Below are 26,313 nucleotides of genomic sequence, written 5' to 3'. Positions count from 1 at the left end.
TGTAGAGGAGATCATTCACTTCGCATGCTAAAGTGGAAGTATGGCTCTATAATTTTCCATGTTTTTTTATGTGATACTTATCCTTCTAAACCTTCTCTAGAAAAATATTTACTGGCCAAGTGTTACTTACCTAAGCTACTCTATCCCTCAGAATTTGTTCCCTAATCCGTAAAAAGGAGGAAGTTAGACTGCATGACCTCAAAGGGCCCATTCAGCTCTCAGTTCTGTTAACTGTGTGCAGCTTGGTAACACCTGCCTCTTTGCACTTATGGGAGTTTGGAGTTTGCACATCCGTCCTTTGCTCTCCCCATCCAGGTGTGTGCATGGGCAGCTCTACCCGGCACATCGTGACCTTTGATGGGCAGAACTTCACACTGACTGGCAGCTGTTCATATGTCCTATTTCAAAACAAGGAGCAGGACCTGGAGGTGATTCTCCATAATGGTGCCTGCAGCCCTGGGGTGAGGCAGGCCTGCATGAAATCCATCGAGGTGAAGCATGACAGCCTCTCAGTTGAGCTCCACAGTGATATGCAGGTGAGGGGTGTTTTCTCTGGGTCCCGTGCAAGGCAGCAACAGAACCTCGAAGAAGCCTCCGCTGCTGGTTGGTTTTAGCTGGTGTGTCTGTTAGGGACTCCGCCTTCTGCCTCACCAGCAGAGCACCACCTTTTTAGGAGGGGTGTAAAGGATTCTAATAATCTGTTCTGTCAAGCTCTGCAACGCTCCTTTACCTTAGAAGAGCTATTGCCAAATATCAGAGTTTGTGGATGACATTGGAGTTGAGAGTAGGAACTGTCGGTAACTTTGGGAAGAAGCTAAGAGTGAAATTCTAGGATTCCTTATTGTGTGACTACTGATGAATCACTGTCTTCTTTGGACAGCCGACAGTGAATGGGAGATTGGTCCCTGTCCCATATGTGGGTGGGGACATGGAAGTCAATGTCTACGGCACCATCATGTATGAGATCAGACTCAACCATCTTGGCCACATCTTCACGTTCACTCCACGAAACAATGAGTTCCAGCTGCAGCTCAGCCCCAAGACCTTTGCTTCAAAGACGTATGGTCTCTGTGGTGAGAACTTTTTCCTTTGCTCTAGTCTCAGGACTCTTGGCTGCTTGTATTTCTGGGTCCAGTTGATTATAAGGTTCAGAAGCTGGCGGGCATGGAGAATGGCCAGGTCTCCAACATCAATATGTCGGCACCCAGGGCTACCAATCTTGCCTTTCCCCATCTGTCTAGGGATCTGTGACGAGAACGGAGCCAATGACTTTATGCTGAGGGATGGCACGGTCACCACAGACTGGAGAGCGCTCGTCCAGGAATGGACCGTGCAGCAGCTGGGGAGGACGTGCCAACCAGTCTCCTGGGAGCAGTGTCCCGTCTCCAGCAACTCCCACTGCCAGGTCCTCCTCTCAGAATTGTTTGCTGAGTGCCACAAGGTCCTCACTCCAACCACCTTTTACGCCATGTGCCAGCAAGACAGTTGCCACCAGGAGCAGGTGTGTGAGGCGATCGCCTTGTATGCCCACCTCTGTCGGACCAAGGGGGTCTGTGTTGACTGGAGGAGGACCAGTTTCTGTGGTGAGTCTCCAAAGGCATCCTGTAAAGTTGTGAAGACCAACTAATTGTGGTCTTGCTCAACCCTCTCTGGGCCTCATATTCTTTTTCTGGGTGATAAAGATCAAAATCCCTGCTTTTCCCATTACCTAGGATCTTATTTAGGATCAAATAAGATGATAGATGTTTCAGTAATTTGGGTGTAGAATGTCTGTGTAAATGGAAGCGTTTCTATAGTTCAGACAAATGTGACTTTAATGTATTGGACACATACAGGCATCAGCAAAGTACAGAATGACCAGTCACATTTCTGATTTGAAATTACCCCAAGTTTAGCAGAGGCTCACAGAGTAAGCCATGCCTGAGCAGAATGTTGAAGTGTGAGTGGAATTTTGCCACTGAAATACCAAGAAGCATCTTAATTAGAAAGACCATGGGATTGCTAGTGGAGGTGCCTCCCCAGGGTCAGCTCTCCTACTTGGACTTGGCATTTATTCATCATTTAGCATGCAGGGGATACCATAATGAATCAGATGTGATTCCTGCCTCAGGGGGCGCTGGAATGAAAAGAACACTGAACTTCAGCCCCCACCCCCCAATTATTGAATACAATCCCTGACTTGCTCTGGAGGGAAATCAATATATGCAAGCATCTTGGAGTCTCAGAGTTTATTATCATAGAACTGCCGCAACTCTAGCCTGTGGCTGGAGGACTTGGGCACCCTAGTCCCAGCTCAGGAGCTGATCATCTGTTCTCTGTCTATCTGGACCTTGCTTTCTGCATCTCAGAATGAGATGGTTGGATGAGCAACCCTTAGGGTCCATCCAACTCTGTTGTTCTGAGTCCATTAGATGGTAGTGCCTCGTTTCAACCTGCCTGCAGTTCAAGGGGCAAATGATAGTTCCTGAGTTAGCCATAGTCCTTCTCTACTTACTAATTTCCTTGTCTACCCCCGGCTACTCACTGTGCACTTACAGGAAAATGCTTGGTGCTCTAAATCCTTAGACACTCCTGCCACCTGCCTTGGCACCGTGAGAAGGGGTCGAGCAGGGCCAGAGTGGGCCAAGTGAATCATGTACCTTTTCTCCAGGCAACTCTTCATAGCTGTGGATTCCTTATTTAATTTAAGAGGATTTTTTAAAGGATTCAATATACCTGTATTCAAAAGAAATACCCATAAACCTTCCTAAGGATACACAGGCTCACATCATCTGTTAGGATTAAATTTGGCTCAAGTAACAGAGAAGTTAAATTCTCTCTCACACAGTTGATCAGAGGGAGGTGGCTCCAGCTGTTTCTGGGTTTCAAACTGGATTCTAGTTTTTTGCTCTGCCCTCACTTGGGTGTGCTTTTTTCTCATAGCTTAAGATGGACCTCTAGCTGTCACATCCGGGTTCCAGATGGCAGTGGGAGTGAAGAAGGGAAAAGGCACAAAGGACACACACAGCTGTCCTTTAAAAAAAGATTCCTGGGTCAAAATGGTGGAAAAAAACAAAAAACAAGATTCCTGGAAACCGCTACTGGAGTCTTCATTTGCGCTTACAGTTCATTGGGCAGAACTGTAGTCACGTGACTACACTTAGCGGCAAAGGAGGTCGGGAAATGTAGTCTGTACTCCGTGGTCAGGTGCCTGGCTTACAGGACCATTTATGGAAAATGGAGGGAATAAAAATGGGTAGAAATTAGCCATTTCTGCCCCAGCAAGTTTGTCAGATGGCCAACCTCTTTGAAGCAGCTGTGCCTTTGTTTCTGTCTGGTTGTGTGGGCTGAGTGTGACCCCGTTCTCTGTCTGTAGATATGTCATGCCCACCGTCCCTGGTGTACAACCACTGTGAGCGTGGCTGCCCCCGGCTCTGTGAAGGCAATTCAAGCTCCTGTGGGGACCATCCCTCGGAAGGCTGCTTCTGTCCCCCAGACCAAGTCATGCTGGAAGGTAGCTGTGTCCCCGAGGAGGCCTGTACCCAGTGCGTCAGTGAGGATGGAGTCCAGCACCAGGTAGGAGCCCTGGTCTTTTGCCTCCCATGGAGCTGCTTCTCTCTTGGGTCGGTAGCGTGAAGTGTTCACCAGTGATTGGCCCCCTCCACCTGTGGCAGCAAGGGTCAACTCTTAAGGGGATCACTGAAGACTAGGGAAGCAGTATGACATAATGGTTTTGGAGCCAGACACATCTTGGTTCGAATCCTGGGTCTGTCATATATTAGCTGTGTAAGCAAACACCAAAGTATTAATAACGTGTTACTACTACTACTACTATCATCATTATATTCATGTAAGTAGAAGGCAATAGGAACCCAGAAGGGGATGGGAAAAGAATATTTATACTAATAGCAATGTCTACTATGATTACAACATATTATATACCTTGCATTGTACTAAGCCCTATATATTCATTATCTCAACATTTTTTGAAGGTTTGTTTTGCAGGATATTAAGAGTTACCTGTGGTCAAGAGAGTTTAAAGAACACTAGCTAAACAGGTTTCTTTCTTGCAGCATTCTTTAGAGCTCTTAATGCACTAATGTATGGTGCAAGTATTTAAGAGGGTTTTTTCTTTTCAACCTTATCTGACTGTGGAACTTTGTGTGTGTGTGTGTGTGTGTGTGTGTCATCCCCTTGGACTATGGTTTCACAGAACACACTGGGATGTCTTACATCATCTTAGTAAATACTTACAAGACCTTTAAGAGAGATTCAAGGCTCAGAGAGCTTCCTTTGCCCAGGGACATGGTTTGTTAGTGACGAAGTTGGGAATTGGACTCAGTATTTAAAGCTCTGTCTGACTCCAAAGAACGTGCTCTTTCCGATGTATGAAAATGCCTTTTTGTTAGGTCTTCTTTGGGCTGATCTTCCTGGGAGTCATGGAGTCATCTGTTCTCATAGCCCTCTACAGGTTATTGAGTACATTTTGAAAGGACACTTACCAGACCCTCCCCCATCTTGGCCTAAGATGGCAGTCATAGCTTCAAAGTTGACAACATGTACATTTGCAGTAGCTGGCCCATGTGTGTCTGCGCACATATAGATGTGTGCGGGGGTCCTGTCCTTCCTCTCGGACAGTGATACTGCAGAGCATGGTAGAGGGAGAGCAGATATGACTTCTAGCAAAGGAGAGTGTATTCTGTGATCAGGAGCTATACCCCAGACCTAACATCTCCATCATCACCAGGGAGGACTTTTTTCACCAAGTGAACCAGGTGAGGTGACTTACTATATTTAATCACAACTAGGAGAACTCACGGTAAAGCTAGCTGACCAATCTAGAGATTGATGAAAACAGTATAACTACACTATTCTGTCCCAGACATTGTCAGCCACGAAATGGACCATTTCCTTTGATTCTCCCCAAAACTCCATAGGGTCATTATTACATGTGCCATTGAATGGGTGAGGAGACTGAGGCTCAGATAAAACTAGGATTCCTACTCATGACACCAGGACATCCCATAGTGTCCTAGCCCTGCCTTTGATCCCATTGGAACTGGGAGCTAAACTTTGGGCTGTGTGTTCATGGAAGCACAGGCGTTCATCCAACTATTACTGGATGGCTCTCATCTGCTCTGTTTTGTTATTTGGCTTTATCCTAGTGGACCCCATTTGCTCTCACTGTGGAGTAGATGAATTAGGAGGGAAGACCAGTCACAATCTACCTCTGTATTTCAACTTGCCAAATGAAGTAACTGCCTGTCCCGTAATATTCTCCAAGACGAGTAAATAAAACCTTACATTGCTCTCCCTGATCTTCACACTCCTGGGGTCCCTCCCACTGGGCTTGAAGGGTAGGTACCATTTATGGGTGGTGCCAGCACCCAGTGGTACTTTCAGCCTGGATTTGCTGGGAGTGGGAAGGTGCTCTCAGAGGGAGGCAGAAATGGTCTCTACCCTCTTCTCTGGCATTCTGTAATGAGAAGGAAGCTCAAGTTTGTAAAGCGCTTCTGGCTCCCTGATTGTCATTTGGCTGCAGGGTGCTGAGAGCTGGAAGCTTGTGAATTTTATCTTAGTGTCTCCACCTACCCCCTCTGACTCGATTTCTCCTCACCACTCCCCTCACCTCCTCCAACAGTTTGGAATATGCATTTGAGTTGTGTGGAGAGTGCTTCCAAGGAGTGCAATATTTTGGACATAGAAACAGTCTTATAAATATATTTCAGAACCAAGTGACAATAAAATGAGTTAATCAAAAACTATGAAGGGAACAAAGCCAGTTTTAGTTTATTGCAGAACATATAGTTTAAATGGATGAAAACAAATATCTGATCAGCCATCTGCAATTTCAGTTTTTCCATTCAAAGCAGAGAAAGAATAAAAATCTAACATGAAGAACATTTCCATTAAATGAAATGTCTTTCACCAAAAAATAAAGCCTAGACAGCTTTTCTTCAGGGAAATAATCCAGGGTGTAAGTCTCTGGTGGTAACTTCAGAAGGGCAAAATATTTACCAGTTTCCATAGCTCTTGTTTATTTTACAGAACGCAGTGTGAACACGTGAGCCTTTGTGGCTGGCTCAGAGGGGATTCGGCTGAGCACTGGCTGTCCCTCTCTGGGTTGGAGGCTGTGCAGGGTGGGCAGGGGCAGCAAGGACCGCCTCCATCACCTGGGACGAAGTGCCTGGAGCCTGTGCTTCCTGCTCTGAGGTCTCTGCTGTTCCCTGGTGGCCCAGTGCTTAATTTTCCTGCATCTTCCCCCAGATCCTTGGCTGGGGTGGGTGGTGCATGGTCACTTGCTGTGTCCCTTCTCTGACCTGGGGTTTTGAAGACTTCAGTTTTCCCTTACCATATTCTCTGTAGGCGGTTCTTTTGTCTTTTTTGAATTTAGAACTGCAGCCTGCTCTCATTCCGGTTCTGTCCTGGGAGCAGTCCTGCCTGGCCCTGGAACCCGCTGGGTGAGACAGGCCGGGCTGGAGTTGGCCTGTCCTGGTGCAGGAGTGCCACCTGCTGGCGTGTTTGCTGCCTAACCGGACAGGTGATGCCGCTGCAGAGCTGGCCGCTGGTGCTTTAGCTTAGCGTGAGCGGGGAAAGGGCTTTCTCAGGGACCAGATTCTGTCCCCTGCCTCAGGCACGCCTCATTAAAGCTTCCTGGGGAAATAAAAATAAAATAAAAACCCCTGGAAGAGGAGGCTTAACACCTGATTTTGGTCATCTGTTGAGGTCTATTGTCCACTCTCAGGATCGTGGGAAAATTGTATTATTTTTTTCTTGAATTTAGATATCTAAAGTTCCCATTTAAAAAGACATATATAAATAATATGGTCGTCTCCTTTCTCATTTCATCACTTTTGCCACTTAAAGGTCTAAATATAGATCCCTTGATTGGCCATTTTCTTGGCATCACCATCCGTGCAAAAGGCAGGAAAGAGGCAGGACAGAGCAAGGCCTGGGGAGATGTGAGATGTCCCCCTCCTCCTTCCACTCCCAGGCCTCAGAGGCCAGTGCCCTGGGCCCTCCCTGGACCTTCCCAGCCCCTAGGGGAGCACTGGGCTCCTGGTGCCGGCTCCTGCCTCCTCTGTCCTGCTCACTGTCACCAGGGTTGTCCTTATTTGGCACTCTTCTCTCTGAGGCAGGGTCCTGCTTATAAAGCGTCGGGGTGCACCTCGCTTACCCTGTAACCCTCCCCCCACAAGCAGACAGGGAAGGTCTCTAGAATCTTCTAGATATCCACAAGGACTTTCCATCCTCTGTTCCCACTCAGAATTCCTTCTCCTTCCCTCTGCCCAGGTCCTTCCCACTCAGCACAGATGCACGTTTGTGAGGCCTTTCTGGAGCACCCCAGCCTCCGCAGACATTTCTTTTGCACTGCTGTGGCTCCTGTATTTCCCATTTTTAAAAACAGCTTTATTGAGGTATAGTTTACATACAGTAAACAGTACCTATTCCAAGGGTACAATTTGATGAGTTTTGACATATGGACGTTCCCATAAAGCCATCATCACAATCATGATAGTGAACATTTCCGTCAGCCCCCAGAGTTTCCTTAGGCCTCTTTTGAAGGCATCCCTAGCCCCTGTCTCCCACCCCCAGGCAACCACTGCTCTGCTTTCTGTCCCTAGAGATACATTTACATTTTCTGGAATTTTCTATAAATGGAATCATGCAGTGTGTACTCCTTTTTTTTTTTTTTTTTTTTGCCTGTCTTTCACTCAGTATGATACTTTTGAGATCCCTTCATCTTGCAAGTTTCCATAGTTTGTTTTCATGGCTGAGTAATATGCCACACCGTGAAGGTATCACAATTCATTTCTCTCATTCAACTTTTCATTGATGGGTCTTATTTCCTCAGTTTGAGTGTCAGCTGTTTGAGGGCTGGGATGGGGTTTTCAGTCCCTCCACCCCTCCCACGGCCCTGGCAGTGTGACCTGCCTATGGCAGGCACTGTGCTTATGGACGAAGGCAGCTGGAGTGTAGAAAGCACGTGGTGTCTGGGGCCAGAACGTCAGGTTCAATCCCGGGATGCACCTCCTGGTCACGTTCCTTGTCTGTGTCTCCATGCATCATTTGTACGTGTAGATAATGACAGTACTTCCCTGATACGGTTATTGTAAGGAGTATAAAGTGAATAAATGTAAAGCCCTTAGAAAGGTATCTTGAACATATTTAATGCTAGTTATTGCTGGGAAGCAGTAGAGCATGGTATCAAAAAGATGGCGTGTGGGTTCATATCATAGCTCTGCTGCTGTGGTAGTGTGACCCTAAGCAGGGGCCTCAGCTTTCTCATTTGACAAGGGGGTAACACACATGTCCTTGCCAGGGGGCTGCAGTGTGGATTAAATGAGTCATTTATATAAAACCCATAGAATAGGGGTGTGTGCGTGGTGCAATCTGTTAGCGGCTGCCTTCAGCTCAGGTCACGATCTCCGGATCCTGGGACTGAGCCCCGAGTCAGGACTCCCTGCTCAGTGGGGAGTCTGCTTCTCCCTCTACCTCTGCCCCTCCCCATCAGCTCACACACACACACTCTTTCTCTCTCTTTCAAATAAATAAAATCTTAAAAAAAACCCCATAGAACAGTGGTACATAGCATATGTTCTTCAGACATTGGCTGGTATTATATACTGAGTGAGGGGAAGGTATCAAGGTCAGAGAGTTTGATCCTGGAGAAGGACTGCAGCTTGGGGGAAGGGTGTTCTCCTTGGAGACCTCTGATCTTCCTTCTCAGATGACTGATTGTTGACCATGGAAACAGACGGAATAAATAAGACCTTCTTGACCTGGGAATTTTTTAGCTTTTGAGCTACTGCATAAGAATGTGTTTATTCAGGGGCAGGCAATTTATTTTATTTATTTTTATTTAAATTCAATTAATTAACATATAATGTATTATTAGTTTCAGAGGTACAGGTCAGTGATTCATCAGTGCTCATTACATTACGTGCCCTCCTTAATGTCCATCACCCAGTTACCCCATCCCCCCACCCACTGCCCCTCCAGCAACCCTCAGTTTGTTTCCTATGATTAAACGTCTCTTATGGTTTGTCTCCCTCTCTGGTTTTGTCTTGTTTTATTTTTTCCTCTCTTCCCCTATGATCCTCTGTTTTGTTTCTTAAATTCCACATGGAGTGAGATGATATGATAATTGTCTTTCTCTGACTGACTTATTTCGCTTAGCATAATACCCTCTAGGTCCATCCACGTCGTTGCAAATGGCAAGATTTCATTTTTTTTCTGATGGCTGAGTAGTAATCCTTTGTGTGTGTGTGTATATATATATATATATATATATATATATATATACCACATCTTCTTTATCCATTCATCTGTCAATGGACATCTGGGCTCTTTCCATAGTTTGGCTATTGTGGACATTGCTGCTATAAACATTGGGGTGCAGGTGCCCCTTCAGATCACTACATTTGTATCTTTGGGGTAAATACCCAGTAGTGCAATTGCTGGGTCTTAGGGTAGCTTTATTTTCAACGTTTTGAGGAACCTCCATACTGTTTTCCAGAGTGGCTGTACCAGCTTGCATTCCCACCAACAGCCAAAGAGAGCTCCCCTTTCTCAGGGGTGGGCAATTGAAACGTGAATTTAATTTTAACTCTGAATTTGACTTGCTGACTGAGTGTAGAGGGATTCCTGGTCCTGGCTTGGCGGTCCCGTCTGTGCTGGTCACAGTCTGCACCACTGAGGCGGGCCTGGGTGCCCTCCCTTTGCAGGTGAGGAAACAGGCCCGGGGAGTGAAGCCCCACATTGGAGTTCAGGTCTCCCTGACTTCACAGCCCTCCTACAGTGGGGCTGTCTGCAACTCTGGGAAAGCTGCTCGAACCCGTCATCTGCCCTCTAGTCTCCCATCACTCCCAGTACCAACAGTGTGACGAGTTTGAGAGTCTCGCTGTCCTCCCCTCAACTCTTCCTGCCCCATCCATATCTTGTCAATTCCAGGAATAAATGGAATCTGTTTCTCAAGCTACACCCCAGCTTTGGCTTGGGAAATGGCCAGCTGTGTGGCACGGGACTGCTCACCTTTTTGCCTTGCTTCGTTTTAGCGCCCCTGGTGCTTCTCCAGCTCTTTTCCTCTCAGAGCCTAACACTGCCTTCCAGCCCGTGTTCATCTGTGCGGCTGTCATGGAGGCGTGGCTCAGGCACTGCCCTCCGAGGGGAGAACAAGCTGGGGGGCGAGGGGGCTGACTTCCACGACCTCTGAGGCTTTGTGCCCCCAGTGTCCTGGGCCCTCTCTGAAACTCGTTTTCCTTCAGTTCCTGGAAACCTGGGTCCCAGCTCACCGGCCCTGCCAGATCTGCATGTGCCTCAGTGGGCGGAAGGTCAATTGTACGTCACAGCCCTGCCCCACGGCCAGAGGTGAGCGCCCGGCTCCCTGCTGCTCCTGGAGGAGGAAGGAGTCCCTTGAGGCCCTGGCCACCCCGTCTGCATACCTGCTGGGCCAGATACAAACGTCTGTTTCCTCCACCCCTCCTGCCCTACCCTTCCTTCCCTCGCTGGGCTCAGGGTACCCTTTTTTGTACCCGGAGTAGACACTCTCAGAGGTTAATCCTGCCCCCCACACCCCATCCCCACCTTGGCCATCAGTCTCAGAGTCCCCTGGAGGGCACATTTGAGGGGGTCACCAGGACACACTAGGAAGACTCATTTGTCAGAGGCCCCTTGGCCCGATGCCTGGTGGGCCTCCTATGAAGGGCCTGTGCTGGTTTTCTGCAACATTTCGAAGGCTGCAGGCTGCGGCATCATTGATTTCTCTGACTTTTGTGGCCTTCTCCCTCAGCTCCCACGTGTGGCCCGTGTGAAGTGGCCCGTCTCCACCAGAACGCAGAGCAGTGCTGCCCGGAGTATGAGTGTGGTATGTGTCCCACCCTGGGCGACTCTCCAGGGCCCAGACCCTGGCCCCAGCCCCAGGTGACCCATGCGGCAGGTGCTACAAGGTGCATGTGGGCTAAGGCAGAGGGTGCGCCAAAGGAGGGGGGTAAGAGCTGACTGGCTTTTCAAAAAAAAAAAATGGCAAGAGTATGCCCTGGAATGTAGGATTTGCTTCCTAGGAAAATTCTGCAGTGAATTATTAAATGTAAGGTTTGAAAGCATTAAAAAAAAGAATGGGGTAATCTCTGGTGGGGGGCAGTGCAGAGATTTACTGAAGAAAAAGTCATGCCAAAGTAACCCATGTGCCTTTTTCGATAAAATCCTGAGGATACCAGCTGTAGAGAAGGCCACACACAGGGCACCTTGATTTCAGCAAGTGATTCATCAAAGGGTTTCATTACAGGCTTGCAAACTCCACGGTGAGTAATGGGTTGAGTAAATAGTGTAATGAGATGAATCCAGAGCTGATGGAATTATGGTTAACATGACAGGAAATCTCCAGTGCCCCGTCGCTGTCCTGTCCAACGTGTTTATTAATTGGACGGATGAGGACATAAAGCACAAGCGTGTCAAATTTGTAGTGATGCAAATCTTTGAGGGAGAGCAAATAGATCAAGGGACAGTCTAGGGGTCTAAAAAAGAATGAAATCATCTGAGAAATTTATTTATGCTGATGGAATTTATAAGGCATAAATGGAAGTCCTGCGTGGAGGGAGATGTGGTTTGAGACAAACTTGTGGAAAACAGGTCTCAGAATGTTAACGGTAGAGAGAACTGGGGCATCCTATAGTTCAAGCCCCTCATTTTATAGATGTGATTAAGCTTCTACAATGTGCCAGACACTTTGCCTCCATTATTTCATGACATCTTGAGACTGACCCTGGAAGGTAGCCTTCCCCACCTTGCAGAAGACGAGACCGAGCTCCCAGAGGGTTCGGGTGACTTGGCTTCGCTGAGATCTGGAAGTCCCAGCAGTGACAAGAGTAATCAACATGAGCTTATCATATGACTCAGATCTGTCTGTCTGTCTGTCTCTCTCTGTACCTATCACTTCTCCCCTTCTCTCCCTCCATCTCCAGCTCCATCTCATCTTCATCATGCACCTAACACAGTAGAAGTCTGCAGGAATAGGAGTGTAGGGTGCCACAGTAGTGACCTTGCTGACCTCTGAGAGGGCGTCTCTCTTTTCTGGCCTCAGTGTGTGACCTGCTGAGCTGTGACCTGCCCCCGGCTCCTCCCTGTGAAGATGGCCTCCAGATGACCCTGACCAATCCCGGCGAGTGCAGACCCAACTTCACCTGTGGTAAGGCCTCTGTGGATGACGAAGGAGTAGCATGGCCTCTGTCTCCTGGCCTGGGAGGGTGTCCTGTATTCTAGTTCATTGAAATCTGGGCTTTGGGTACATCTGGAACAGAGGGGGTCAGATCACACCTGGGTTGACCCTTCCTAGCCACGTGCTGCTGTGGCATTCTGGGTGTGGGCATAGCTATATGCACCTCCCTTTTTTTTAAAAATTTTTTTATTGTTATGTTAATCCCCATACATTACATCATTAGTTTTAGATGTAGTGTTCCATGATTCGTTGTTTGTGCATAACGCCCAGTGCTCCATGCAGAGCGTGCCCTCTTTAATACCCATCACCAGGCTAACCCATCCTCCCACCCCCCTCCCCTCTAGAACCCTCAGTTTGTTTTTCAGAGTCCATCGTCTCTCATGGTTCATCTCCCCCTCCGATTTACCCCCTTCATTCTTCCCCTCCTGCTATCTTCTTCTTCTTCTTCTTTTTTTTTTCTTAACATATATTGCATTATTTGTTTCAGAGGTACAGATCTGAGATTCAACAGTCTTGCACAATTCACAGCACTCACCATAGCACATACCCTCCCCAATGTCTATCACCCAGCCATACCATCCCTCCCACCCCACCCCCCACTCCAGCAACCCTCAGTTTGTTTCCTGAGATTAAGAATTCCTCATATCAGTGAGGTCATATGATACATGTCTTTCTCTGTTTGACTTATTTCACTCAGCATAATACCCTCCAGTTCCATCCACGTCGTTGCAAATGTCAAGATCTCATTCCTTTAGATGGCTGCATAATATTCCATTGTATATATATAGCACATCTTCTTTATCCATTCATCTGTTGATGGACATCTTGGCTCTTTCCACAGTTTGGCTATTGTGGACATTGCTGCTATAAACATCGGGGTGCACGTACCCTTTCGGATCCCTACTTTTGTATCTTTGGGGTAAATACCCAGTAGTGCAATTACTGGATCATACGGTAGCTCTATTTTCAACTTTTTGAGGAACCTCCGTACTGTTTTCCAGAGTGGCACCTCCCTTTTGAGCTGCATTAAGAGACAGTTGGGCCTGAGATGGAGAAGCCTCCAGATCCAACCTTTACTAACTCCCATCCTCCCACACACCATTGAGGGGAGGGAATGTTCCTTTGGTTTGTTCTCATCACTAGATCTTATTCCCAAACAAATCTGTCAGTTTTCTCCCCCTTTGTGTATCTATTGAATCACCAAATAGCATAAGGCTGGACTAAAGTGAGACATGGCAAGGAATACAATTCCATATGTAGCCTTTGAGAATACCCACTTTATGTCAAGTGGAGTTCCTGTCCTGTTGATCTAGAGTCTCACTTGAGCTCCTAGAAGTAAGACCTGGAGGGTAAGAGGAGGCCTCATTGTATTTGAAGGAAGTTGGGACCAGGCAAAGGACACAGGGAGGGGACTGGCCTTTATAAAATGACACTGGCGGGTCGCCTGGGTGGCTCAGTTGGTTGAGCATCTGCCTTTGGCTCAGGTCATGATCCCAGGGTCCCGGGATCAAGCCCCGCGTCGGGCTCCCTGCTCATCGAGGGGTCTGCTTCTCCCTCTGTCTCCCACCATGCTCTCATGCTCGCTCTCTCACTCTTTCTCAAATAATTAAATAAAATCTTTGAAAAAAAAATAAAATGACACTGTGGGTTTGACAGGGTTGCTAGCATGCTTTCGTTCAACATTGTTGGAGGATCTAAAACTACAGGACATTGTTCTAGGTACCCAGCTGGCGCAGGGGTCCCAGAAGCTCCCAGCCTGTAAGAATGCTTGCCAGCGCATGGTGTGCCTGGGCTTGTCTGGGTCTTAGAGACTCTATGTCTGCTGTCTCCAAGATTCCATAGCTGGAAGGACCCTTCTTCTTCATAGACTGGAGACCCAAGCAGCCTTCACTTCTCCTCCATTAGAATTCCTAATTTCACATTTCTCCTTTTGATTAATGTTCCTATTTTTCCTGCAGACTAACTGCTTTTTGGTATGATTGAAAAATCCCACAGCCCCCAAGCTGGGCTCACGGGCATTTCTGATTTAATAGTCTGGGTCTGGAGTTTCCTGGGATCTTATATCAAGGCTGAATACTTATGAACCCTGGCTGAACGCACCTCCCAGCATGGCAGGATGGGGGCATCACCTTGTGCTGCCCCTCAGCCTGCAGGAAGGACGAGTGCAGAAGGGAGTCCCCGCCCTCTTGCCCCCCGCACCGGACACCAACCCTTCGGAAGACCCAATGCTGTGATGAGTACGAGTGTGCCTGCAACTGTGTGAACTCCACGGTGAGCTGCCCTCTGGGGTACCTGACCTCGGCCATCACCAACGACTGTGGCTGCACCACGACAACCTGCTTCCCTGACAAGGTAGGGGCTGCTTCGTTCTGGCTGGGAAGATGGCCAAACATTGGCTCCTCGTGAACTATTTGCCTACCTAAACTTCCCCTCCTGCCCAAACCGAATGCTTTAATGGTGGGTGAGCAGTCAGCATTCCATCACAGCCTAAATGGACATTTAATTAGCTCGGGAGGTATTTAGAGAGAACCTACCATGTTCTCAGCATGGCTAGGTGCTAAGTTTACAAGCAAACTATAAGACACGGTCTCCACCATTAAAGAGCTTATTTTGTAGGTTAGCTAAGGAACTAATATGATTGCATGAATTATTAGTTAATAGTTTACTCTATTCACTTGTTAATTGCTATCAATTCATCCATGTGCCTGTCCATCTATCCATCCATCCTTTCTTCAATCCATCCATCCATCCATCCATCCAATATTTACTGAGCAACAATTATGTTCTAGCAGAGCTGGTGCTTTGTTAGGTGTTATGGGAGAAATGTAAGATGCAGATGACTTATGATCTTGCTAGTATATAGAAGATAATTGTTTATAAATGGAATACAGTAAAGACAAGGGATGGTATAGCTGGTAAATCCAAGTAGCGGTCTTATGGGGGAGGAATGCACCAAGATGAACTATCATGAGCCAGAACTGCAGCAGGAAGACCTGGGCACACTTGGCAGCTGCTGGATTATTGACAATGAGCCCTGGAGTGAATGCTAGGGAGAAGCCATGGTTCTCTTTCCCTGGATGCTTGCTGCTTATGGGCTGTCATTGCCTTCAGACCTTTTTGGTGATTAGAGCTTGGAAATGCATTTTTCAAAGAGGATAAAACTCATGCATTCATAGTGATTTCAGATTCAAAATATATGTAAGGTTTTACTTAACTTCTTTGATTTATACTTCTACCACTTCTCTTCTAAGTTGCAAATACTGGCTTCCTAACATAATTGACATAGTTTTTTGCTTTATATTACAAGATGCCTAGAATAGTCTCAAAAATAACAATGCCAATATTATTGCTAACAATTTTAAAACAATTGAGAGAGGTTTAAGATTTCTTTGCAGTTCTTTATTTAGCCTAGAAATATAACCCATTAGGGATATATGGTCAAAATCCTGGGTTTTAAAGTTATTTGAAATAATTATTTTCCTTGTGTGATCTTGCCACTGCTTTGATACCTAGTTAATCAGATATTTCAGTTTGTCTTCCATTTTTAGGGCTTGCTTTTACTTCCTTTTTGATTTACTATTTTGTTATGTGAAAGGTACTATGGCATAATAACATAGTTACTAATAATGTTGTAACAAATAGCTTTGTACATCTGTCATTTTGTATTTTGGGCAATGTATCTTTTGAGATAGGTTCCTGGAAGTGAGATTGTGGGTGGTAACATTTTCTAGCAGGCTTCTTAATAGAAGAACAAGGGGTCTCATTCCATAAGTTCCTTATATAGCAGCTGGGAGACCGAGCAGGTAAAGGATAATGGCTTATAAATACTTGTACTGCTGTGATGTGTGTGAATGAGGGTGGAGACCTGTTCATAGCTTCAGAGGGCAGATTTGGGATTACGTCAAAACTGTCATTAAGTGTCCTGATCAAACAGTGCCTCATTCCTACAGAATAAATTCTGAGTGTTATGTTCAACCTGGCTTTACATACTCTGATCCCAATCAACCTTTGTAACTTCATTTCCCATATCCCTTCTGTAGCCTATAGTTTTTCCAAGTAGGATCCCTTGTCTCTCAAATGTATCCCATTCTCTGTGCCCCAGATTTTTTCCTTGTTATGCTCCTTGTCATCTTCGGGCCTCAGGGGAGTGCCCGTTCATAGCCCCTGCTCACCTTCAGCCCACTCCTAATGCGACAGAGGGCTACGTGTGGATGGGTGCTAAGTCCAAGGACTACACTGGGTGTGAGGATTAGGGAACAGTTTCCTGTGTGACACGGGAGGGAGTTAAACGCAGCTAAGGCAGTGATGAAACTGGCTTAAGGCAGCCAAGTGAGTCATTTCTGAGCCTGTGGTCCAAGAAGGACTCCCTAGGGGCCACTAGCGTACACCGGCGATGGCTCTCTAAGGCTGGTGGGCAGGGAAGGGCAGAGGGCAAAACCTTCATAAACATCCCTCCAGGTGGGCAGAGACCACGTTGGTTTTACATACTGCTGTATTCTCAGCACCTACAGCAGCTTCCAACACACAGTAGGTGCTTCTTAACCTCTTGTTGAAATGAACAGAATGAGTTCACTCACCATAACCTTGTGTCTGCAGGTGTGTGTCCACCGAGGCACTATCTACCCTGTGGGCCAGTTCTGGGAGGAGGGCTGTGACGTGTGCACCTGCACTGACTTGGAGGACTCTGTGATGGGCCTGCGTGTGGCCCAGTGCTCCCAGAAGCCCTGTGAGGACAACTGCCGGTCGGTAAGGGGCGCAGAGGGGCTGGGCACTGCCTGGAGCAGTCTGGGCAGGAGGTGGGGGAGGGCAGTCCCAGGAAGGGGCAAGAAAGCCTCTTTAGTAACTTCTGGTTCCAGGCCAGAGGTGAGGAGAAGGAGGGGGCTGGGGCTGGGGCTGAGTGAAAAGAAGGTTTGAGGATTGTTATGCCATCCTTCTGTGAGTCCGTCCTTCTGTGAGTCCGTCCTTGGCTAATGGCCATGTCTGTTGTATGGTCTTGAGTCCAGAGGGCTATGGAGTTGGTTTGAGTAGAAATTGGATTTAATGCCTACAAAGGAGGACCTGATTTTTTCCCATGTCTTCCCCTTCAGACATCACTTCAGCCTGCCCCTAGAACAGACACACATTCTGATTTTTCTGAGGTTTCCCCCCAGTTTCAATGTCCTACAGTGTGTCTATGGATTGGTGATTTTTCAGACCACGTTTATAATTTGCAGGACAGGAAACATGATCCCTGCTGCCCCAATTCAGTTTTTAATTCTTCTGGTGGTGGCTTGCCCCCTAAGGCTCCTGTGTGCTCTGGGGTACTCTATTCTTGCACATTTCAGACTGATGAGACCCTAGAAAGAAGGGAGCAATGGTGTGCCAGGAAAATTGTGGATCAAATTCTGGTGCTATTATTATTATCCCTTCAATGGTATCAGGAGATGATGATGGTAAGAGAGGAGTAGCTGGGGCAGACAAGGACATACGTCTTGTGCTTGTCTTCATAACAGCAGTGGAGCTAATGCTCTTGATGCTGGGTTGGAAGTGGGTGGTTTGATGATGGAAGGGAGGGCCTGAGTGCGAATCCTGAAGTCGGAGGGTCTACTCAGTTCATCTGCTCTCTACCTGTCTTGCTAGTACTGAGGAGGAGTGGAGTTGCAAGGCACCCTTGGGAGAGGATGATGCGGTGGTATCCAGGTGTGTCCACTGGGGACACTGAGTTTTCGAAACCTATCGGTCTCCATCCCCTCCCACAGGCCATGGAAGGTGATGGAAATAACTTGCTATCAAGCAAGAGAGTGCTACTTAGAGGTCATTTTTATAAAACCAGCACCCAGTGTGTGTATGTATATATATAATTTTAAGATTTTATTTATTTGAGAGAGAAAGTGCGAGGCAACAGAGGGGCAATCGGAGAGGGAGAGGGGGAATCTCAAGCCGACTCCACGCTCAGCATGGAGCCCAACTTGGGGCTTGATCTCACAACCCTGAGATCATGACCTGAGCCAAAAGCAACAGTCAGACGCTTAACTAACTGAGCCACCCAGGTGCCCCAGCACCCAATATATTTTGTGTATCAGTAGGGAGTTTTGATTGCAAAGAACGGACTCCACTCAAGCTAGCTAATATTAAAAGGAGATTTATGGAAAAGACAGGGAATCTCAGAAATGAAATGCAGGAGATGTGAGTGGGCACTGCAGTCATACAACATTTCTCTTCATTTGTCCCATGAGCCCCTGTCTCTGCTTCTCTCTGCCCATCTGCAGGCTGACTGCCTCTGGGGGGAAGTTTTGCTTTCTCATAGATTTCCTTTGCACGTGGCTTTATGGAATCTGGCTTCAACTCAACACAGCTTTGCAGACCTAGGGTTCAGCCCTGGCTAATCTGACTTACTCAATCTTTGTGTTCCATAGAGTAACTTCTCAGGAAGAAAATTGATGGGCTCAGCTCAGCCTAGGGATTGGGTCCTCTGTGCAGTGCCCACTCTGGTCCAGTCAACTGTTAGGGAGGGTGCAGGTCATGTGGTATACAGCCGGCTATCTAAAGGCTGTGGTGCTGGAGGCAATTTCACAAAGAAGATGGGTACAGAGCTCAGGGGAGTGGGTGGAGGTGGCCCCATGTCTAGATCTCGCGACTGTGTAATTGCTCGAGGGGATTGTCTTAGAGACATGTCTATCTTAGAGACTGAATGTTTACACCTTCTGGGGAGAAGGCAGCCTCGTGGTTTAGTTCAAGCTGAGGGGTTGTGGGAGACTGTGCGATGTGTTGAGGTGGGAGCTTCAGGGAATTGAGATGACTTCATTCTTCAAGGAGGGTAGTCTCAGCTCCGGTCCAACTCCAGAGACATTTGGGCTCACTTACCTGAATTCATTTGCTGTCTAGGTTGTGACAACAAGCAAACCCAGGACAGCATTACCAAAAAAAAAAAAAAAAAGAATACCATTACCATTGCCTCTGATTTTTCTTTTCTGAAGCCAAAGTCTGCAGAAATAGACTTTCCCCACTCACCTCCGTAGTTCTCAGCTCTTCATGTCAGAAAAATGTAAAGCTAGCAAGGGGCATTGCAGGGTTCCCATGGAATTTTGTAGGTGGGCCTACATGCATATGGCCTTCCTTCCATGTTGACAGCAAGAGGAATTCCCATTCCTTTGAATAAATCTTGGAAGAGCTTTTCTTTGAAGGCTTATGACTGCTTGATTCCCTACCCTTAGATTCCAGAATCAGACTAAATCATGGAACCTTGGGAACTGTTCTGAGGGACTGAATATCATGCATTGTATTTTATTTATCCTTATGATTCTCTTCCAGAAGGAAGAAGAGGCAGGGCTGCTCTTTCCACTTGCCAGATAGGAAGCAGAGGATTAGCACAGGGAATGAAGTTGCCCGTAGTTCTACAGCTCACTGGAAGCCAGTAGCCATGGGAGTGTCCTGACTCCTGGCCCAGGGCCCATTCCAATGGGCTAGTATACTGGCAACACCAGCATTGCAAGGGCTGGTGTGATGCAGCCAAGAGACAAGGGACCAGAGCTCTATGCCTCCCACCTCTATGTCAGCTATGGCAACTGTGCTGCAAGGATTGTGCTGCTAGATACATTAGGGATTTATTCTCAGGGCATCTGTCTTCAGATTAGGTGGATATCAGATGGACTTAGTTCCATTCTTTTTTTTTTTTTTTCCTTTGGTAAAGATTTATTTATTTACTTGAGAGGGAGAGAGCAGGAGTGGGAGGGGCAGAGGGAGAGGGAGAGAAAATTCCAAGCAGTCTCCTCACTGAACTCGATCCCATGATCATGACCTGAGCCAAAACCAAGAGTCGGACGCTCAAGCGACTGCACCACCCAGGCGCCTCTGCTTAGTTCCATTCTTAAATGGGGAACCAGTGAAGACAGGATGGAGAAGAGTAAGGAGAAGGTGTGAGATGTAGATTTTTGAGCAGATGTAAGCTAGAGGATTTGGAGGAGTATGGGAAAAGAAGGAGAGATGACATATAGGATGAACCCTGGTTGCATAGCAAGAAGATGTGGCTGTTGGAGGCGTGGAGGGAATCTTAGAAAGATGGCAGCCAAGAAATTTGGCGGTATGGCTAGGAGTACCCAAATGTGAGAAGTTGGTGTGGTTTTGAGAACAAGGCCTCTGGTCTGGAGTTAGCCAACATATGGACAACATGTTTGCCCATGATGGGGGGGTGGGATGGGGCAGCAGCAAACAGAAAGATTATGTGAATCCAGGTGACTCAGCACTCTGAGAGAGGCACACAAGAGTGACTCTAGGTCCCTAAAGGGATTAACGACTCTCTTCTGTGCTCCCCTGAGGCTTTGTTTCTTTTATGGCACTTTGTACATTCTGCTTGTAGTGGAAGGTGTCTAGATTGTACCATCCTAATTTGTTGGCTCCTCCAAAGTACCTAGTACGTCATAGATGCACAACAAACGATTAGAATCTCAGCTGATAAAAGACTGGGGACAGCTCAGTGGGCACTGTTGTGACGCAGGTGGGGATGTAAGTAGGTCCCATGCAGATGGTGTGAGGTTGAGCCAATTCTCTGGAGTGCTTGCATTCCCCCCAGGGAGAGGCACCAGTGTTGTGTGCATCTCCTGACTCGGCCCTGCTCATGAGTGTGCTTGTGGAGCAGAGCAGGCTTGGCATCCACACCCATCCTGAACAGCTGCAGTCATTCCTTCTCTCTCAAGGACAGAGCTCCAAGATGAAGCACAGTCCTGGGTTCTCTTTCCATGGCTCCTGGGACAAACACACATAGCATTGTTTTGCCTGTTCTTTGTATATTGCTTCAGAGTTTCCGTGGAGGATTTCAGAACAAGTCCCTAATGCTTTGGCCAGATGAGAGGACCTCCAAGAGGCAAGATAGGCTGGCCTACCTGTAGGACCATGGTCTCCCTGACAGACTTTCTGGAAAAGACCAATCTGTGTACTTTCTTATCTTACTGTGCCCGTAAACCACTAGGTAATATCAAGCAGTGACCAGGGGAAACCCAACTCTGCATGTTGGTGAGAGGTCAAGGTGCTCATCTTGTATAGGTGGTTATCCTTGTAAGAGTAGAGACTAGATCCCAGGCATCCTGACTGTTCTTCCCCAGTCAATAAGGGGCCCTAGATTTGGCCATGATAAAGATCAAGCCAGCTAGCTGCTGCTGAGTGAGTTCTGGGCTGTCTTTAATACTCCCACGGACTGGATCCTGGTCTGAGACTGGAAGCTTTCAGAGGGCAGGGTTATGTCTCTTCAGCTGGTGTAAGACCTAGCTTAGCAACTCAGGGGTTGACTCCTCCTAACCACTTCTGAGCATGATCCTGAGGCTGGTGGAAGACAGAGATGAAAATGTTCACTCCAACTGGCCTGCAAATCCCCAAGGCTCAGGACACATACAGGGTAGATAAGAACACCCGTGTCTTTGCTCCTGGGCTGTCCTAATCTCTGTCTTTTGTGTTTTTCCAGGGCTTCACTTACGTCATCCACGAAGGCGAGTGCTGTGGAAGGTGTCTGCCATCTGCCTGTGAGGTGGTCATTGGTTCACCACGGGGGGACTCCCAGTCTCACTGGAAGAATGTAGGTCTGGGGCCCAGGCTGGGTAGGAAGGAGGGTAGTGACTTGACCAGCTTTGTTGGCCACCCTGTGGTCCAGGGCTGGCTTTGATTTCATCCCCCACCCTTTGGTATCCCCACAGGGAATTGCATCTGGCTATGGTATTATCCAGATGTTCCTTGGGGTTACTTGGCCCTTTATAGGGACAGTTGAGATTGCCTCAGACTTCCCATTTGGTGGATTTGGGGAGAGGCCCGGTTCCTTCCCTAAGAGTCCTGTGAACTCCGGGGGGATTTGTGTCCTGTTCACCTGTGAATCTGAGGTCTGCTTCCCCTGAGTGCTTGTTATGGGACAGCCTCACCATCCTGCAGGTGTGGTAGGCCCACCACTGCCCCAAAGCTCCACAGGTTCTGAGTACTGCCCTGCCCTGGGTCGGGCCACTCATCCACAGGCCTGGACGCCCTGGGGACAGATTGCTGGGCTGTGGGGGCCAGACGCCAGCATCCCTAGTCTCTTGCTATTTCCCTGTAGGAGTAAGTGGGAAGAAGCACCTGGCTAGGAAATGGGTGGAGTTCGCCTTCCACATCACTTCTGTGTCAGCCCACGCTGCCGTTTCTCGGTCAGAGTGCCCTAGAGCCTCTGAGCTCAGCTCACAGCTAGTGCCCAGGATGGAGGGGAGTGTCCCGAGGCTTCCCTAAGATGGTGAAGACTGTGTCTGTAGAACACATGGCTCTGGGTGAGGGTCTTGGTCACTGGGTGTCTTTGACCCACACTCGTTCCCTCTGTGGGTCTTACTCTAGGGGTGGGGCTTAGACGTTAAGCTGGGGCTCATCCCCAGAGCCCATATCAGCTCCCTGAGAGAACAGCACACCCCCATGGGGCCCTTGGCCCCAGCCTTGATCAACTCTAGTGCTCTGACTGCAGGTTGGCTCTCACTGGGCCTCCCCTGACAACCCCTGCCTCATCAACGAGTGTGTCCGCGTGAAGGAAGAGGTCTTTGTGCAACAGAGGAATGTCTCCTGCCCCCAGCTGGATGTCCCCAACTGCCCCATGGGTTTCCAGCTGAGTTGTAAGACCTCAGAGTGTTGTCCCACCTGTCGCTGCGGTAAGGCGTGTGTCCAGGGCCCCCACCTCTAAGCCTCTCTGTCCGCTAAGGGCTCCTGAATTTTTTGCCTTTTCAGCAACTCAGGGAAATGGGCAGAATCAAAGTCCTCCTATCTGTTCCTAACGCTTTTGTGGGAGAGCAAATAAGATGAGAGAAATGTTACAGTTTCCTGAAGGTCATCACTGTGCTCAGTGGTGGCTTGCTATCACTGGACCTCCATTTGCTCATGTGAGTTAGTGAGTGGTAGACTTCTCAATCATTCACTGTGATTCCTCTGCTGGGAAAAGGTACTCCAACTTCCCACCCCAACCCTGCCAACAAACACACAAAATAGCAACTCTCTTCACCACCTGCTTGGAATTCTTTGGGACTTAAAGTTTCCAGAGTAGAATTTCCTTTTTTCAGAAGCCCAAGTGCCCTCCCACTCACTCCTTAAGTGTGGACCATTTAAAAAGTCTGTCCCCTTGAGGACGCAGGGGAGAAGGATCTTCTCACTGTGGGCTGCCTGCTCACAGGCTGCCCGCCCTTCCTGGGCAGGCTTGGGGGGAGCAAGGCCACTGTGGTTCTGGCACTAGGACCCACAGCACCTGGGGGAGGGGTGGGGCGAAGGACTGCAGATGCAGGAGAGGGGCCCAGACTGGGAGAAGACCCTGAAGGGATCTGCCCTGCACTTTTCTCTCTCCCCCAGAGCCCCTGGAGGCCTGCATGCTGAATGGCACCATCATTGGGGTAAGCCTTCTTTTCCAGGCGAGTTGTAACTGTGGGAAGGGTGGACAGCTCAGTCATTCTGAAGTGGAAATGAAAGGAAGCAGGGAGCCCTATCCTCCACTTTCCGTTGCCTCCCGCTTCTGGGGCATCCTGGTACCCAGGCTCCCGCCATCTTGCTGACTCTCTAGGGCCTCACCTTCCAGCCTCCACTCAGCCTCATGAGCATCTCTTCTGTGTGCAGAGAAGCACTCTGATGGCCTGACACACATTTCAATCCATCCCCCTCTCCCACTGCTCAGGCTCCCTTTCCGGCATAAAAGCTCTGACTTACTATTGCCATACATGAGGTGGGAGGGCAGGGAGGGAGGGGGGCACTGGACACAGGAGGAGTGTCAGGGCCATGGCTTATCTTGGCCACTGGGCCCCCTCTCCTAAGGCAGACAGCTCAGGTGAGTGGGAGGGTCAGGGGGGCAGCGTGCTGGGAGGCCTGACCCTGGTGCCTCTGGTTTCAGCCCGGAAAAAGTCTGATGATTGATGTGTGCACGACTTGCCGCTGCACCATCCAGGTGGGAGTCATCTCTGGATTCAAGCTGGAGTGCAGGAAGACCACCTGTGAGGCCTGCCCCCTGGTAAGAGGGTTGTCAGGGACCCAGGGTCCCCGGATACTTGGGGGACCCAAGCACTGGGACCTCGCTGGGGTCTGTAAATAAAGCTTTTGTTATTTTCTGATTGTGGGCAATATTTCACAACTATAATGAAGAGCCTTGTTTTGTAAATTTAAAGAATAAACATAATATTTGCAGGGCTTATGGTACCATATTTACAGTTCTTTCTTTCTTTTCACACAACATTTTAAGAAGCATTACTACCATTCTTTGAAAACATTAAAAATTAATTTGTTAACAAATATTTATCAGACACTTACTATGTGTAAAATTCTATACAATATTCCTTGGAATGGGTGTACCGCAACCTATACTTTCATTCTTGGGCACTGAGGTGGTTTAAAATCTTTCACCCTGTTTCTGCCAGGTCATAATGACTAGGCTCACTCTGAGGGTGGATTCTGAGAAGTGGAATCATCATTTCTAGTTGGGTAGATAAAAACCGGCATTTCAGTGCTTTAATTATGACTCAGCCCCACCTCACAGAGCCTTCTTCTGTGTTGGGGCTTCTGCTTTTTCGAAAACACAATTGGACAGATGAGCTTCTTGTGAGCCAGAAGCACAGAATGCCGTAATAGCTCTTTCAGACCGTGCAAATGGAGGGCTTTCCCCCTCAACTTTGCCAGGGAGCAGGCAGGCTCTGGGGCAGCGTCTGGGAGGAGTCCTTCATATGAGTAGGAGCAGAGCCAGCCAGAGCAGGAGGGGACTTCAGGAGGATAGGGATGAAGAACACTTGAGCAGGTCCTTTATATGGAGCGTTCTACATCTGTGTTCGTCATGGCACTTGGCACAGAGTCATGCTCAAAGTAGGGGCTTAGTAAAATATCTGTGGAGTAAATGGGTCTATAGGAGATACAGCTATTTCTGAAAGAATGATTCAAAGAGAACATTCCTGCCTCAATTAGAATGAAGCCAACTAAGTACATGCTTTTTTTTTTTTTTAAATCACAGTTGCAGCTCTAGGATTTTGGGTTGTGTATGTGCATGTAACAGCTTCCCTAGAATACATGTCAGCTTGAATAGGGAATGAAATAATGCTGTGTGGAGTTTGTGGCATCTCTTTCACCTTGGATGTCCACTGAAATACAATCAGTGCAGCAAGAAGTCCCCACCAACAGCATCTCCAAGGAGCGCTTTCTAGAGGGCAAGCTGCTAACTCTCTAACAGCGCCCTCTAGTGGCCAGAATGTGCCACAACAAGCTCCTGTGCGTCCATAGAAATCCAGCTTTAGAATCAATTCAGTCTAGATCTAGGTTTCAGTAGTTTTAAATCCATGGCCCTTTTTTAACTCTTCCTCCTTTCCTCCAAAATTCTGATATCCTCCATGGCAGTGTCCCCACTTCCTCCCTCTTGAGAACTGCTAGATCCATCCTCCTTCAATGTTATCTCTCAACTTTTCCTGAAAACTGCAATTGTCCCCATTCTAGTTCAGCATCCTTAACTGGTCTTGCCACTGTCTTCTGCTGTGAAGGTCAGAGAGGTCTCCTGCAGGTGAGGAGCTGTGGTGAATTAAGTTTAGGTAGGTCTGCTTGAACGCCCTACATCAGACTAAAGTGTTAACTTCACCATGTGAGTCCTTCATTTCCTCCCAGGGGAGACCGTGCTTATACCTTAAAGGAGACCTGTAGAAGGTGGTTTGTGCTGGTGGGTAGCACACATGAAGCTTGACCGGTGAACTCTCAAGGAAAGCATGAGGAAGAGGTCCCCTGACATGGAATGCTGAGAAGGCACCTGCAGGGACATGACTATGAGCTGACGAGCAGGGAGTTGAATATAGAGGACCTTCCGGGAAGGGGAATGGGGACTGGACTGGCAGATAGAAGTAAGAGTTAGAAGAGGACAGCAGGGGGAGGCAAGACTGGAAGGCTTTGAGCAGCTAATGCAATTTACGGGAAGGGCTATGAGACACAGACAGGGCAAGTTTGTGGCATGACTGGTCAGGGGCAGGTGCCTGCTCCTGACTGGATGTTTGGGGGAAAGCCCATTCAGCAGTGCCGTACTCCGTGTGTGCGTGTGTGCGTGTGCGTGCGTATGTCTGCCTATGGAGCCCAGAGCGCTGCCAGGAGTGGCCGTAAGCCCCGCAGGGCTCAGAGAAGCCCTGTTACGTGATGCAGCTGCA

The 26,313-nt window shown here is 48.1% G+C and overlaps 1 protein-coding gene across 2 annotated transcripts in view; it reads left to right on the top strand.

Annotated features, from left to right (window-relative positions):
• Positions 1-26,313, top strand: part of VWF (von Willebrand factor) — a 134,220-nt gene that overhangs the window by 99,874 nt on the left and 8,033 nt on the right. Inside the window, exons 35-47 of one of the 2 annotated variants that reach the window (XM_036117632.2) lie at positions 316-536; positions 881-1,073; positions 1,242-1,583; positions 3,356-3,555; positions 10,248-10,350; positions 10,772-10,846; positions 12,062-12,166; positions 14,343-14,548; positions 16,793-16,942; positions 21,630-21,740; positions 22,641-22,821; positions 23,510-23,550; positions 24,042-24,158. In XM_036117632.2, coding sequence (XP_035973525.1) covers positions 316-536; positions 881-1,073; positions 1,242-1,583; positions 3,356-3,555; positions 10,248-10,350; positions 10,772-10,846; positions 12,062-12,166; positions 14,343-14,548; positions 16,793-16,942; positions 21,630-21,740; positions 22,641-22,821; positions 23,510-23,550; positions 24,042-24,158 — 2,045 coding nt within the window. The other variant, XM_078075515.1, reaches the window with a different exon arrangement.

This window comes from Halichoerus grypus, chromosome 6 (genome assembly GCF_964656455.1).
Source record: "Halichoerus grypus chromosome 6, mHalGry1.hap1.1, whole genome shotgun sequence".
Lineage (NCBI taxonomy): Eukaryota > Metazoa > Chordata > Mammalia > Carnivora > Phocidae > Halichoerus > Halichoerus grypus.
This window is presented reverse-complemented; position numbering and strand designations above follow the sequence as displayed.